Below are 16552 nucleotides of genomic sequence, written 5' to 3'. Positions count from 1 at the left end.
TACCCATACCAGAAGCGAGGATCACTGGATATACAGTGGTTAAGATTCCGGTGTGCCAATGCCTTCTTCTTATTTAAGACAAATTCTTGTAATTTCATCTTTACTTCTGTGCTTGCCACTGCACCTGAAATGTCAAAAATAAAAAAGGTTATATAATCAATTCACATACTTTAAAGAATTTAAGTATCTAAAAAGGTTCAGAATTAAATCTTTGATTTCCAGTCCAAAAGAAGAACTTTTCTTTCAAAGAGAAAAGAACAAAGTGCCTCCAGTAAGGAGCTCTCCCTTTTTTTTTTTTTTTTTGCCTTTAGCTTTGCATATAATCACAACTTATGTTTGAAAACAGAGATTTAATCAGAGATTTATCATTTCACTATAAAAGATCTCTGAAGAGGATTTTTACACTTGCATAAAAATACACTCAGAATAAAGCACTTGTACTAGGTATTCCAGCTTTCTTTTAATCAAAGGTATTTAAGAAAAAGGGTCTTGTGTACACTCAAGTTTTTAAATGTCACATCTGCAAGCAGAAGGGGAATGAGACGAATGTCTCATATGTAGATTCTGTCTTAAGAACTCTTGTAAATAGGGACCTCTTTGTTCAAAAGTATCTGTGTACAATAAGACCTACATAATATTCCAATTCATTTACAAGTGTGCAATCTATTTCTTCAAATAGAAAATCTAACATTTAAAAAGAAAGTCAGTAATTTTGTAGCATAGAGTTAAAATGTCAACTGTATAATTTCTAATCATTATTTTCTTCACAATAGAGACCAGTCTGTTTTACTGCGATGATGGATTAAAATTATCATTCAGTTGACAGAACAGATTCGCCGGCAGAGTTTCTGACGGAGTAATGCATACAAAGTTTGGCAGGCAGAACATGTGGAAAATGATGGTTCATCTATACCATGGTGTAAAGCAGGAATTCCAAAGGAAAATATCTGGGCTACAAGAAAATGAAAAGGCCAGGAAAACTGTCTGCCCTACAGGGAATAAAAACTTAAAATACAACAGGGTGATCTTTTGTCTCCTGGATCCTACTCAACAATGACATTTGACAGACAGGGGAAACAATTTTTTGTATCTCCACAAGAGAAGAAAACTGCAATATTTCTATAAAGCACTGCCTGAAGATGTAATATTGTTCAACCACTGAAGCCATGTTGAGAAGCTTGAAAATTCACCTTTTTGGAGCCCTGCGTTTCTCACTAGCTCTACAAACGTAGGTTTGGCATGTAGCCCAACAGGAAGTTCAACTGAAGAGCTGGACATAAATTCATATAAGTGTAGCAAGCCACGTGGCTAGATCAGAATAGGTGACAAATTCATGGCTAAAGGCCTTCTCTCTCCAAAAAGTGTCACCTTTACTCTATTAGCATCTCTAATCAAACATGGCTGTGTTCTGTCAGTTTTGGATAATTCTGACATTATTTAGAAGACTTGAAGCTAAACATTTTTGGATCCTGAGGTTTACAAAAGCTCCCCTAGCATGTCTTCCTCCTTAATTAGAAGCTGAAAGGCCCCATATATGCTTAACAAGATAAAGCTGTGTAGGCTTCCCATTCCCTGGGCAACGCTTGCCAGAGCCATGGACCAAGCTGTCATGCAAGACCTTCTGACCTTTTCTCAGCTCTTGACCCTTGAGTTGAAAGATTAAAAGTGAGTTAAATTGGGTTTTTTTTTTTTAGTATACTATACTGGGTTATTTTGGACCCAGTCACATTGTTACAGGCAGAAGCAGTGTGCAATATCCAGTAAAGATGTTAAAGAGGACTCCGAAGGCAGAAAGGGACAACCTGTCACATATGTGACAGTATACACCATGCAGGGATATAAGCAAAGAGGACAAAAGCAGAAGTCAGATATCAAAAGCCCATACATATGGAATAAGTCCACAGGCAGGAAGCAAGACACTCAACCCCAATGAAAGCAAAAGGCATGGCAGAGTAAAAGGAGGATGAGGGAGAAAGAACCAGAGAGCAAGAGCCCACGCAGCCGCTCTGGCTGGGGGAGCAGCTGTGCGCGGTGGGGAAAACCAAGCTGTGAAGCTGGTCTATTTGTTTCGGAGGGCCTGAGTATCGAAGAGGAGCAGGGAGCAAAGAGCAGATCAACTGACAAGACTGCAAATAGCAGAGAGCCACAGCAGACAGGATGGCTCTAAAGAGCCAAGAGACTGAGCCAGATTACTACCGTAGAGATAAAAACAAGTTACATATTGTCCCAGGATCAAATAGTATCTGAATATAGGATAAGGCAAGGGTAGTGGAGAGAGAATAAGGGAGGGCAGAAGCAGGACCAGGCTCTGGCAGAAGGAGGAGGTTACATAACACAAGAGCAGAGGAGCAGAACAAATGAAAATTAACAGGAGAAAACCCTTAATGATAGTGTGGGCTGATTACAGCTCGCCAACTTGTAGGAGAAAGTCCAAGACGAGCCATGGTCCAAGGCTGCCTGAGCAGCAAGAGATCAAATGCCCAGAAGTGCCTGGAAACACCGATGCACAGGACCGGTTCTAGGTTCAATCCTAACAGCGGAAAGACAGGATGACCACTATCGCTCCTTATCCTGTGCAAAAAAACCACCTTTACTTTCACAGACATTTTTCTTCCTTTCGTGGAAGTCATGCTTTTGATCAAAAGCTTTATGCTAGCAGATATTGGTTCATGAGGGACAGGTTAAGGCTCCCAAGATGAGAACGCAAGAAGCTGATATGTTAATCTAAACTGATTTGTGATTTGCCTTCTAAAAGGTACAAAACAACATATTTTGGCTTACAGTGATGGAGGAAGGAGGGAGAATAAACTATACATCTATTACACACTCTTCCTATTTCAGATCAGGACAATTTTAGCTGTGTTGCACTTAGCAAAATTTTCTGATGTGAGAAAAATAACTTAAGTATTCTTAAGAGCTGAGGTGCTATAATGATTATACACCACAGTACTTCTTAAATAAAAAGTAATTTAAAAATAAAACTGTAGCCATGGGAACAGGATCTTCAACTAACGTCCCCAAATTCTGCTTTTTTCCTCTACACCTATGTGTTTCATCCAAAAGGTGCTTTGATGCTTTTGCCATTTTACAGAGATTCAGGCATTTTTATTTATTTGCAAATTACTTTAATGAGAATAGCCAGATACCAGTTTTGCAGAGAGGCCCAGCAAAACATTGATACAATATCAACAGCTGATGAGAACAGCAGGGTGAAGTGGAAATGCTTATAGTTTTCATCCACTTTGAACTGACTGCCTTTACTTTGGAAAATAACAAAAAGTGGCCAGAGGACAATGGACACGTGGCAGCCAGCCAGGCACCAGAGTAGCAAACCTGCGTTATCATCACCTTTAATCACTCCTCAATGTTGAACTGCTTCTTTTAAGTAGATTCTGATCCTTTGGTCTTTCTTGTATTTAAAACGAATGAAACCCAAACCAAACACACACAGACACGCTGGACCTCCTATGAACTGCTTTGCAAAGATACTGGGCTAGGTCTGTGCGTTGCCTCATTTTGGCTGCTGCAGCTTAAATTCTGCCATTGCAAGATGCACATGCAGTGAGTGGGGAATTCAACCTTCAGACAATATTTTTTAGTCTCCTAGACCCCAGTCCTTTCCTACTAGAAACATTCATCTTGGAGCTTTATCTTGTTCCTGGTCCCCAGACAGCATCCCATCTCCTGGTACCCTTCAGCCCTCTCTGCTTCTTCCATCACAGGCTTCTTTATTTCATCTGAAATGAAGACCTAACGAGTTGATAGTACAACTTGCCAAGGTATTTTTCCTCCCATTCACTTCTAAAAGAAAAACGAACAAGCAAGCAAAGTGTCTTTGATAAGGGAAATTGTGAGGCCATAATCATTTCACTGAATCTCATGAAGTGCATAATGACACGTGGGAAAGCCAACCACAATCTGTAACCTCATGAAAGAAGCACTTTCTGAATGAAAACACTTTAAAGCTAAGAACTGAGAACTCGGCTACGTCTTAAAAGAGTGAAATTAAGAAAAGTAAAAGAAAAAGAAATGCAGTGTGCATCTGGTGTATTTTATGGGCTTAATATTCTGCCTCCATTAGGAATGCTGCCAAAAATACTTCAAAAAAATGTTAAATCAAGTAAAGAGATGATACGCTTCCTTTTGAAAAATGCTAAAATGGCATTTAGTAAGACAAAAATGAAGATAAAGCATAGAAATACATTTCTCTCTTACCCTCAATACATCCTAACAGTTTACATAAGCTCCCTGTGCAGCCAAGCTCTGTAGAGAGACTATCATGAAGGTTTCTCCAGCTTTATAAAGCTGTTTTATGGCTTCCATTCATCTGCTCTACCTGTCATTACTGAAACAAGTGAGCTTTTGCTACTTACTCTCTTTTCCTTTCTCTTTGTTTTTTAGCTGCTGAAGTTTCTGCTCTCGGTGCTGCTTCTCCAGCTCTTGCTCCTGTCGGTGCTGCTCCAACTTCCTCTGGTGCTCCAACAGCTCCTGCTGATGCTTCATTGCCAGCATCTCCTGCTGCTGCTGTGGAGAAGGGACGAGAGGCAAATGAGCAAATTAACAGTCAGACTTCCGAGAGCTAAACCAGAAGCTGCTATCAGGTGAGAATAAAGTTGCTTAATTCATAGAAATAACAAAAATGGCATTTTCCTCTAGAGGCTTCTGCACCGCAGCTCACTTCATGTAGCCCCATTTCTAGTTCAGGACAGCACTTATGCTAAACCATAGGCACTATAGGCGCTGGGCTTCAGGGCACGGTCTGTTTACAAGCACAAGCATCCTGTTCAGAAAGCACCTAATTTGAGAAAGCGACAAAAAACTTCCGCCCAAATAGGTGCTTCCCCAACCACTGTGCTGCTGCGTCCCCACTTCTGCTCCGCAAGCCGTCTGCTGCCACTGCTGCCCTGCTGGAGCCTGGTGCCCCGATCCTGCGCTGAGCCAGTGCAAACCACTACTCCAGCTGGATCTTCATTTTCTCTCCATCGTCTGTTTTAAGTAAAACCCCATTAGGACACTTTAATTACGAACACTCATATATTCACCATGTACAAACCCTGTGCTGAAGAAATATTGTTGAGCTCACCAAGTCAGCAGCAAAATATGCCATCATCAACACAGGCTTTGCAAGACCAGTTCAGTTCCCTTGTGCATATGATTTTTTGAATAGGCCTTTAATTATATGATTCTGCACTCTTATTTCTCCAACAGTCCTTCTCTCTCTCTCTGTATATAGAGCAGTTCCCATGGACTGGGACAACTACATCTTTTTAACTTCATCAAACGCTGGTCACTTCCCATCTGCTGTGCAAACCTCACACCCCAAGCTAAATGCAAAAGCACTAGCTGCCTTGTGGGCATGATCATCACCCATTTCTGAGCCTAATTATAAAAGAATTGGTTCCTTATAAAAAAAAAATTCCAACAATCTCTCAAGGAAGGATTTATCCCAGCACATATTCACAGGAAGAACTGAGAGATAGGCTGCCTAATTAAGACTTGAAGCACCAAAGGCTCCTGCCCCCATCCACTGTGCAAGTCCCCACCTTGGGTCTCCAAATCCCAGCACCTGGAAGATGTGCATGGACATACCAACCTCATGGGAAATTTGGGGTGGACCTCCCCAGCCCAGAGCATCCTTTTTGGGCCCACGAGGGATGATTCCCCCAGGGATTGGAGACAGGGGTTCAATCCATTGGGCCCTGGGGTGGTACCTGTCAGTGCTCAGAGAACACCCCGCGTCTTGACAGCCAGCCAGGAGCAAGCTGGGCTGTGGAAAAGCAGATGACAAATGACAAGTCTCAGCAGTTTACAGCTTGACTAGGTGTGAATGGATCTCCATGGGGCTTGCAAAAGGCACTTCCCCTGGCACAGGGCTTCCTCCTTGAGTTCCACTGAAAATTACTTTTTCTTAAAAAAAAAAAAAAAAAAGAAAAAAGAAAAAAAAAAAGGCTCAAACTAAGATTTACCACCTCCCAATTTCATCTGCACCCTCTCCAGCAAGATACGTGCTAAAGCCATCTACCTGGGCTGCTCTGATTACACTTGCAAACTCCCCTGAACGCAGGAGCACACTGGCTCCCTGCCGCCCAGATCACCTTACACCCGCTCTGCACTCTTTACATTGGCAGCTTATAAACTAGCAGATTGATTTTAAGCTGGCAACCTTAACCTTCAAAACCCTTACTGCTCTGGCGATAGATGAGATTTCTCCAAAGCTGGATTTAACGGGTGCCTGTGCTCAGATACCACCCACTGTTCCAGGTTCACAAAATCCTGTATGTGGAAAGGGATCAGGGCAAGCCATGGCTATTAAGACAGGGAACTTTGCTCCCTCCGAGAACATGTCTCACTCTACCCTTTTCCAAACCCTGAGAGCATGTGCGTACGCAAGACTCCCACCCCACGTACACTGATTTTCCCTTCTCCCTTTGCACATTTTTCTATTTAAGCTTTTGACAGCAATTTCTTATTTTAATTTGTTATATTGTACATTTGTACTATCCAGTGCTTCAGCTGCGGATACACTATAGACGATACACATAAAATTATACCATTCTATATAAAGATGCAAAAAAATAATGTAAGAGGTACTTTACAATCTGCCTGGCTATCTGCTGGAAACTTTTGATATAGGAGTCCCTGCTGCTGCCGGTTCCAAGCAGGCAGACTGTTGTAAAACACCGAACCCCAGTTAGCAGAATTTGCAGTGATTGCACCTATGTTTCCCTTCCTAATTCTATTGAATTTTATGTAAACAACAAAAAACCCAGACTCTAAAAACCTACAAAAGGAAAAAACAAAAAAAACCTAGAGAAAACTAGTTATTTTTGTTTTATAATTAAGCAGCAGCTTCCACTAACACGTCTCCATTTGGAGAAAGAGTATCTTTTCAGACTTCCAACAAGTCCACCACATGGTGGGCTTTTATAACCTAGCCATAGAAAATATGCAAATGAACAATATTTAATGCACAATATGTTAAAACAGGTTTTGTTATTTTTATGAAATCAGGAGCCTTTTCTCTCCATCTGCAGTCTCCTAGGCTTTGCGTGCTATGCTTCCTGCAATGGTTTACATACATTAGGATGCTTTAGAAGGAACTGTGCTTTCATTGACATCTGTAGTGAAATGTAAATGAAAAGACCAATTTGTATCTGGATGGCTTATAGAAGTTTCATTAGAGATGTATTGTTTCTGCTGATTTTGACCCCTGTTTCCACAAAGCCTATTCTTAACATAGTTTTCAAATCTTTTCAAAGTTGAAAAAATAAAAATAAAAAAAAAATAATGCAGCAACCTCTCCAATCATATCCATGAAAAGCGAAAAGAAATCACTGTGTTGCTGTCTGCTGTAGCCTCAGAAAATGACTGAAGAAAACCCATTCGAGCGCTCTGTCTGAACTGCAATGTCTTCTTATGGCATAAATATTTCTCCACACTTAGGGCTGAAAACAAACTACACAGACAGTATTTGACATGAAATATATGGTGCAGGCTCAGCAAAACGCAGGGGTGCTGGTGATGCAGTGCCTTTACCAGCTCACCAGCTCGGGCGACCCCGCTGTACAGACTGCATCCAGGTTTCACAGCTGCTCCAAGGACCTTGGATAAGGATTTAGGGTGCTGACCCAAGGAAAGGCTTGCATTGCTCGTCCTTGCTGCTACTGATACCCATCTTGTTACAAGAGAGCCAGTGGGATATAACTATCACATCAAATCACAGTTTTCTATGCAAAAAGGACCTTATTAGATTTAAAACTCGCTTGATGCTAGACTGTGTCCCGATTTTCTATTTTGGGACTAAAAACAATTTAGTTTTTTTAATTTAAAAATGGATGTTTCTGCTGATACTTTGTGAAAAAAAGACCCACAAGCAGCAAGAGAAACCACTACCAACTAACAGGAGAAACAGGAAATCTGCTAACATACAAAAGTTGTCCCATACACAAAATAAACTGAAACTCTAGAAAAATATGAGCTTCTGCTTCAGATAAAGCAGTCAAGGCAAATTTTAACAGGTAGCAAGTATTCAGACCCGTGTGTGGTCAACTGCAGCGAGGTCTTACCCCCCTCCCGTGCCACACATTAAACTTGTTCTGCCAAGGGAATACTCACACGCTGTGGGCTTGGTCTGGCATTTAACCTTCCCTTGACTATCTCAATGGAAAAGAAAAAAGCCTACTGATGTCTAAAGGCAAAATGTTTCAGAGCTGCATTTGAGTGGGATGCAATCTCCCACACTCAGGTCTTTTGGAAAGTGCCTGAGTTAGGAATTCATAAGCATCTCTTGAACTGCAATTCATGGCATACCAAGAGACGCTTAGGTGGCTCTGATAAGGATTATTAATTACTGAGCGAGATTGTGCTCACGTACCACATAATACATTAGATCTCTCTTGCTGGCAAATGAATCAACACCGACACCACAACACCCGTGTGTTAATTGCGCATAGCTGGAGCAGTGTGTTTTTTCCCCAACTGTAATGAAATATAAATATTTGAGAAATACAAAGTGATACACCAAGGGAAATCCCTTGCATTCAGACTAATTCAACTATCAATTTGAGGAGTGTATCACATGACAAACACGCACACTGTATTAGGGAGTGCAGCTAGGAACATCTGAATTAGGTGCTCTTGCCAAAATAAATATTTGTAAATATTTATAACTATGGGGATTCCTGCATATGTTTAATGTCACTGCTTCCACTATTTATGAAAACTGCACAAATGTTCAACTGTACCTGGAGTTAGTGGTGCTGGTGCTCCTTTAGCATATATTTATATATTAATAAATGTAATAAGAAGAATGTAGAGCATTTCCAGGTATTTATCAACTGTCAGCTAGCCATGAGGACTCAGCAGTGCAGTGGATTTTGCCATCACATTCGTCAATTGTCTTCAGTCCTCAAGCATGTCTACCTAGAAAGGGGACTGATACCTTATCAGTAAGAACACCATCAACTTCCACTGCACAAAGAAACCTCTTTTTAAGCAAAGTGGAGCTAAAACAGTTTCCTTTAGTTGTTACAACAGAAGTAGAAAGGTAATGCTCCAAAATCTTTCAGCAGCCTCTGCCCAGAAGCCAGCCAGTGCCCTCCTGGGAAGCACATGGTGCTGACAGCCAAGATCCCATTGACCAGAGAGAACGAGGACATATTTCATGGAGACATGGTGCATTAAAACTTCCATAACCACTCAATTTGCTAAACGAGTAGCAAGAATGCGGGTCCTTCCTGCATCGCTGTACCTTGCAGACACCACCTTATTCTTCCCCCAGAAGCCAGGCACTGCTCTCTGCCCACACTCCTCTGCTTCTTCTTTCCCATGCAACCATCGTTTTAAAGGTGCTTCTGTCATTTACTTCACATGCTGTGGTAAAACTGATTAAGATCTGCAAAGCAGGAGAGGTGTTGAAGCTTAGACTGTGGCTCTTAGGTTTTTATAATATATATTTTGAATAGCTTACTGCAATTAGTGGAAGGCAGGGTAAAACTATCTGTACCCGGACAGCTCACCCTTACTCATGCAGATAATCACACATGCAAGTCTGAGTGAACAACAGTTGGCATACTTATTGGCAATAAACATTTCCTGGGATCCAAAGTAGCTTACTGTTGGGTCCAACTTCTAACTTGCATCTCAATCTATGCTCGAGATCATCTACTGAAGGTGCTCCAGCATGGTGGGATGTCACCCTGAGCACTTCTGCTGCTCTTCATATTTGCAGATGATTCCTACTTCCTCCCAGCACAAGGCAGCTAGGTTATGAAAAAACACAGATGGAGAGGTAGCCTGATCCTCCACCTGTGGGTCAGCGTTCCTCCTCACACGTACACGTGGTTTCCATCTCAGACCAAGGTCATGCTGGCATGGTCCAGCTTGTCACAATTCCAGTCTGAGGACTTCTTCTGTGCAAGCTCAGAGACTTTGAGCAACTGCTTCACCTGCCACCCCTGAACATGAGGTTGGCCTCCTCATTGAGGCAATAGGTTCAAAGAAGTTGTAAGGATGTGTAAGTTAAATACTAGCTTCAAACCTGACAATTTAATGCTAGACAAGACAAAAAAACCCCAAAACAGATCTTCTCAGCACCCCCTGAAATTGTACTCAAAGGCTGAGTTAAGGCATGACACAATTAAATGCTTTCAGAAGCTTCACATAATTGTCCTCTCACCTAGCAGGCAACAAGGCTGGGGTTTTGGTGCAAAGAGTGTTTTTAAGACAAATCATCTGCCACTCTCTTTAGCAAAATTCTAGTTTTGGTGGGTTAAGTCAGGTATTCACAAGGATCTGGAGCTCAGATTATGTGAAAATAAAGGAAAATTGTAGGTGATGATCAAGAAAGAACTCGCCAAACATGTACACATCAAATCACCCCCTCCGAAAAATCATTAGCTATGGGTGGAAGCAAAGCATGGATGTCGACAGATTTCTGGAGAACTGTTGTATTGGGTTATTTTAGAGCAATCTCAATGCTGGCCATTCCTTTGGCTGGACTCTCTGCTCCATGTTCTCCCCATCCTGTTTACTGAAGTCTCAGGCTGTGGCTCCAGTTTCAGGATTCACTCTCTTGGCTCCGTCACGGCGTGTTTCAGATAGCTCCTGGAGCACCGGAGGCTAGTCAGAATTAATCAGTTGTACTGGGAGACAGGGCCGGAGGGGGGGAAATTGTGGTTTTCAGCAGAAGCCAAGACACAAAAATCTGAAAGCACAGCTCAGAAGAACGAACGTCTATCATCTCTTTTCTTGGACACGTCAGCAGCTGAACATATATTCGGCGTGCCCCCTTCCAGCATCAGGCAGGCTGACAGCAGGCAGTCCTGTGCCAGAAGTTCCCGTGGGCAACATCTCTTCACTATGCAGGGAAACAATCTTCCCAGCCGACAGCTTCCTGGGCAAGAGACTGATCTTGGTTAGACATATCCTACTGAGAATGTCTGGTGTTCAAGTTTATGAGCCTCAAATGTCTCCAGGAAAGGGAATGATGGTTATGTTCCCTCATCGCCAGCTCTAGGTGAAAAGATCCCACGTTATTAGTTTGGCAGCTTACACATGGAGATATAATTTTGTATCCCAGTTTCCTTCCCATCCCATTACTGCTCACCTCTCCTAAAAGGCTAAAAGCTTGCACAGCAGCTTTGTCCCCCTAAGTCCTGAATATCTGCAAAGGTATAGCACTGAGAATGCATCTGTATGTGTATGTACCTTTTGCTCCCTGATTGTCACTCCAGTCTAGTTTTTACCCTTTCTCCAGAAACAGAGTATCTGACAACCTTTATAGAAAGCAGTGAGCTCCATTTGTAGTACCCAGCACATTCAGTTCCTTCTCCCATTTTCCCCTCTAAAGGTGGAGAAAACTCCTTTGCGTTCACCTCTGCTGTGCTTTACATGCTTATTATTGAAGGGGAGGACAAATTTGTACACCTTGTACCAGAAGCAGGGAAAATCCATCCGACCACGGATGGAAAAAAGGAATCTCTGTAAATCAAAGAACCATATAAATTGTCCTGTAAAGGAAGGAGCCCCAGATGTTTAATGCTAAATGAGATTTTATTGTGCCATAAGTGATCAGACCGCAGTCCTCGGAGAAGCGGTTATGTCCTCTGTGAACTGTTTCGGGGTGCAAGGAGCAGAGTAGCTGGAATAGTAATGTTAAGCTAAAATCAATACCAGAAGCAGAGATTTAGGACACAGAGATCCTGTAATGGGAGCAGCTAGAGGAGCCACCAGTGTGTTTTGGTCATTTCAAAGAAGTAAATATGAATAAAGAAAAGGAGGACCATGTCTGTGTCCTGCATTCCCAATCTGATCCACTGTTCCCAATCACCTGTGTGAAAGGAGACCGAACCAGAAAGCTGGCAGCGATGGGAGACCTCACCAAAGCATTCCTGCCAGGCTTCTCAAACAACCAAGGGAAAAAAACGGGGAAAAGCAGCAGCAAGGACAGAATACTTGCATCCACAGCACCACTGGCAGTGTGGCTGCTGACACATGGCATCAGCTGCCGTTCCCATGCGATTTCAGGTTCAGCTCCATTTGACAGAGGGTGGACACGCGGGTGAAACGAACTGCAAAGTGCTGCTCTTCATCTGACATGAGGCAGCAACAGCCTCAGCACCTGTGGTGCCCGGAGGAAGGCTGCATGCTAAAAATGAATGTTCAACATCATCTGATGCTCGTGCAAGCGCAGCAGAAGCATCGTATTTAAAGGTAACACGCCACCAATGTAAATACCAAATATTTATCATTTTTACACACCGCCACCAGTTAAACAGGGAAGTTAAACATGGAGATTAATACAACAACGTTGTTCATATTGTGTGTATCTAAGTGAAGTTATTCGCAACATGATCTATGTTTTAAATGCAACTTCATTCTCCCATACACCAGCTCAATGTTGTTGAGAGACCATAAGCAGCAAGAGGAATGAAAAGTTTATGAATGCTAATTTTTCAGTGATGGCGTATATTAACAGGTCAATATTCCCAGCATAATAGCAGGATCCACTTGGGTATTTCTCTACTCCTGCCCTGATTCTCTATGTATTCTCTTTGACTACTTCCGATCTATTTTATCTAGTTCAAAAATAAGATAAAACTGGAGTTGAAAATTCAGATGTGTGAACTGTAAAATATTCCTTCTTCTGCTGTTTATTTTGAAATTCCAAACTGAATAGAGACCATAAGGTTTCTAGCTTTAAAAAAAAAAATCACACACGTTTTACTGGGAGACAAACTTATGCTATAAAGGATGAAAGAACAGAAATTTGACCACTTCAAAAGCTGTTGGGACTCCACAGAAAAAGCAAGCATGTGCTACCAAGAAAAAAAGATCCCGTATCTGTTTGCCAGCCAGTGAAGCCTGCCATTTCTGCCATTTACATCAGATATTCAGCCTTCAGAACACCCAAAAGTCAGCCCAATTTAAGTCCAACTTCAGGAGGTTAATTAACAAGAAAATGCACTGGATAAATGTCTCTTCGTTGGCTTCACGAAAGGAACATGGAGCGGCCGAGCTCAGGGGACAACAGGCTTTTCATCTCCCACTGCCGATGGATCAGAAAACCTCCGTATTCTGCTGGAAAGCTGTAAACCCCAAAGCGAAGAGACTGAGCAATGGTGCAAGGACGACAAGGCTGGCTGTTGCCAGCAGACTCCATGGACACTGGTACAGGGATTCACAGGATGAAAGCCACCGCATCCACTGACTGAAGTGAGATCCGTAACTTCACTTTTGACTGAGGTTTTTGCATTGCAAATGCTTGTTTATGCATCTCAAAGCTGGAAAAATCTGGAGTTTTCGTGCTGATCCTTCCAGCCAAAAAAACATGGCCCACCTCAGAAGAAGCCAAAAGGAAATGTGTTTCTTTTATCACTTTTAAAATAGGTCTGTAAGGACCGGTGCAGACAACCCTTCTGGCTCAGCAATCCAGCTTCTGTCCAGAAACCACCAACGCTAGGTAGAAAGATGCACAAATTAACCCAGCCTGTTGCATGACAACTTCTTCAACCAAGAGACAGGGCTTACCAGTGTCCAAGCTGCTATATGAATTTGTTGACATACCCACCCCCTCTGTGTGCAGATTTGTCCTCACTGTTCTTGGAAAAGATCTTGACTTTGGGCATGAGGAAAGTCACCCCCACCCTTCAAAGAGAGCAAATGCTCTGATCTTGCAAAAGCTTTCGCCAGGGTTACTTCCATCAGAAGTTAAGTTTTGCAGGATCCAGGTCTAAGTCTTGGAGTCAGCTCTGTGTACCAGAAAAATGAGGCAAGGTCACTGAAAAAAGAACAGGAAGCTGTCTAGAAATAGCAAGAGAGTACGGTACAATGCATTCAAGTAGTAACAAGGCACAAAATGTTCAGTCTGTTTTTTTACCACTGACTGTACCCAGCTGCAGTTTTCTAAGATGAATAATCCTATCATGTCAGAATATAGACAGAGGCGGACACCTGGTATCTCCGGGCTTTTTAAGTTTCTCTTGAAAACGATGCAGACTGTGAGGAAAAGGCACTCTGCAGAAGAAAGGCACAAAACTGAGCACAGGGAGTACCTCTGTGCTGTCTGCTGCAGGCAGGAAGGATGGAGCAGACACGCTCAGCAACAGGAGTCAGGGTATGGGGGGGTAAAATGGAAGTTAGCCCTTCCAGAGTCCTGCAGAGTGAGGAGCAGGACACAGGGGGAAGGAGCATACTTTGCAGCAACAAAGGTGCTACCTTCAGTGTCCCCAGCCTGGGGCACGGGGAAAGTTCCACCCAGCACAGCTGCAAGAGAAAAGCAGATGACACCAACCCCATCAGCAGATTTGAAACAAGCACATTTTTTCCTGTTAAGTAGGAATCGACACAAAGAGGCCACCAAAAAGAGGCTCTAGGCACCGTCAGGGCTACACTGAAAGCAGCCACACTAAAAGACAATGTGATTTGTGCCCAATGAGCTACCTGCATGCAAACCTGCCATTCCAAGGGCAGGTGCCTCCAAACGAAAGCAAAGAGCAGTTTCTCACCTTAGATTCAACATGGTACATATTAAATCTAGATATTGTTGGAAAGAAGTTACATTTTCTTTACAGCATTGCAAAATCTGTCCAGAAGATTCCATAAAAGACTTCTACTCTCCAAAGCAAAAATGAAGCATGGCCAGAGTTTCACCCTGTGTCTCTGAACAAGGGGCTAACACCTCAGATGTGTTACCTTCTCTCAATCATGGGTGGGAAACTACCGAATCATTTGAAATGCACAAAAACTATCAAAACCATCTCCTCATGCTTTATCTGAATGTATATATATATATATATATATATATAAAATCAATGTCTTAAAACATTCCACGTATTTTTATTTTTTGGCATAAAGCCATTAAACAGCACAGCATACTGTTAAACATAGGAAATCACCGTGTTAATAAAAAGAAAACAATCTCGGAATCACTCCTCAGCAAACATCATTACAAAGCTCCTTTTGCTGTTGCTGCTTATATGCAAACCCATGACTCCTCTGACCATCCTGTATACGTTGCATGTACAGACTAGCACTCCGTCTGTTACCGATGCACACAAATATCCTTTTCTCAGATGATGGGAAAACCAGGAATAGCTTGCATGACAGAATTAACAACTTTGCATGCCTCCAGGTTAGGATTTCAGGTCCACGAGGAGCTGTGAGGCTCAGCTGCTTGCCTGTGTTGCTATCCCATCGCCATCAGGACTCTTCTGGTGTCTGCTGTCATGTGCTAACGCTGACGTGCGTCAGCATCCTGAATAAGTTTCCGGCTTTAGCTATAAAACAGCCAGAGCTTGGAAGAGCCCTGCTCTGAGCTCGGGCAGTGCAGGGACGGAAGAGATTAACCGCATTACCCACCACGTCCTTCACTTCTCTGCTGAGCTCACACCGCCCGAGGTGCCTCTCGCCCTGCCAAAGCATGGATCCTGCCCCCTTCAATCATCTCGCTCCGGCCCTTGACCAGAAGGCAAATGGAAAAGCTTTTGGTAACTTCCAGCTGATCTTGGCTGGGAATGAGTGACTCACAAAGGAAAAAATTCACTGCCGATTCCTTTGCAATCAAAGGTCAAGCAAAGCTCACACTGGGACCTGTGGAGAGGTTTTCCACCATCTCGCTGGCAACAGCCCGGGTGCCAGGCTCCTTACTGCATCCTTGTTTTTGTTTAGGAAGGCAGATTTAAAGGCTATAAATATTGTTACATCTGGTGAGGCATGCCTGAGTGGAAAATGCATCTCACCGAAGGTAAGCGGCTACAGGAGGAAAGAGCCATCGCCTCTGCCTCTAGCCAGCCTGCAGCAGCCTCCAGCGCTCACCAGCTCCAGCTTCCTTTCCTGCGCTGCTTTTGGATGTCAAACCTCAGCAATCTGCAAAGCTGCGCTGTAGTTGTGAAAGACAGTTTTCCCTATTTCCGTATGGTGTGAAGTCTTCATAAGGCTTAGCTTATTTTCCCTATGTCAGGGTTTTCTTGTTAGTCCTTGCATGCAACGATCCTGCTCCCTCCATGTGCCTAGCTCTAACTGCATCCATTATACTACCCTTCCACAAATATTATTTCACTCGTAGCCTGGCTCTCCAAACTGCACAATCTTCTGAAATTTGCCACCTTTCTTCCAAAATACAATGTCTATAAAAGCAAGGACTGATTGGGGGGGACAAGGGAAAGGATCGCACGTACAGACTGACAGACTGTGACCATCCCGTTGTCTTCTCCTCTTGCACTAGGTCAGACGATTAAAACTGGTCTGCTGGAATAAAACCAAGTTCTGGAAAATGCCAAAACTTTGTATTTCAATAGGAAAAAGTTATCTACTTGAATAGAAAAACAAGACAGACATGCCAGCATTTTTCAAGCCAAATTTCATTTAAGACAACCTTAAGATGTTTCTCACACCAGTGCTTTGTTTGGGGGGTGGGAGTTAGAGATGTTCCCCCCACTTAGTTCACATTGAGTCAGAACAGTTCCTCTGTTCACACCGCCACCACAGTAATAAAAGCAAGAAAACAAACACAAAACGTGATTCTTCCTATACTAGCTAAGGGTTTAACATT

The 16552-nt window shown here is 42.8% G+C and overlaps 1 protein-coding gene across 10 annotated transcripts in view; it reads right to left on the bottom strand.

Moving 5' to 3' along the window:
• The window catches only part of HDAC4 (histone deacetylase 4), a 263373-nt gene that overhangs the window by 102663 nt on the left and 144158 nt on the right, over nt 1-16552 (bottom strand). For 7 of the 10 annotated variants that reach the window (XM_075027809.1, XM_075027810.1, XM_075027813.1 and 4 more), the window contains 2 exons: nt 4374-4524; nt 4-124 (listed from right to left, as the gene is read on the bottom strand). In XM_075027809.1, coding sequence (XP_074883910.1) covers nt 4-124; nt 4374-4524 — 272 coding nt within the window. The remainder of the gene's footprint in view (nt 1-3; nt 125-4373; nt 4525-16552) is intronic. The other 3 variants (XM_075027805.1, XM_075027808.1, XM_075027806.1) reach the window with 2 other exon arrangements.

This window comes from Buteo buteo, chromosome 5 (genome assembly GCF_964188355.1).
Source record: "Buteo buteo chromosome 5, bButBut1.hap1.1, whole genome shotgun sequence".
Classification (NCBI taxonomy): domain Eukaryota; kingdom Metazoa; phylum Chordata; class Aves; order Accipitriformes; family Accipitridae; genus Buteo; species Buteo buteo.
The sequence above is the reverse complement of the archived record's forward strand: the minus strand, read 5'-3'. Positions and strand labels throughout refer to the sequence as shown.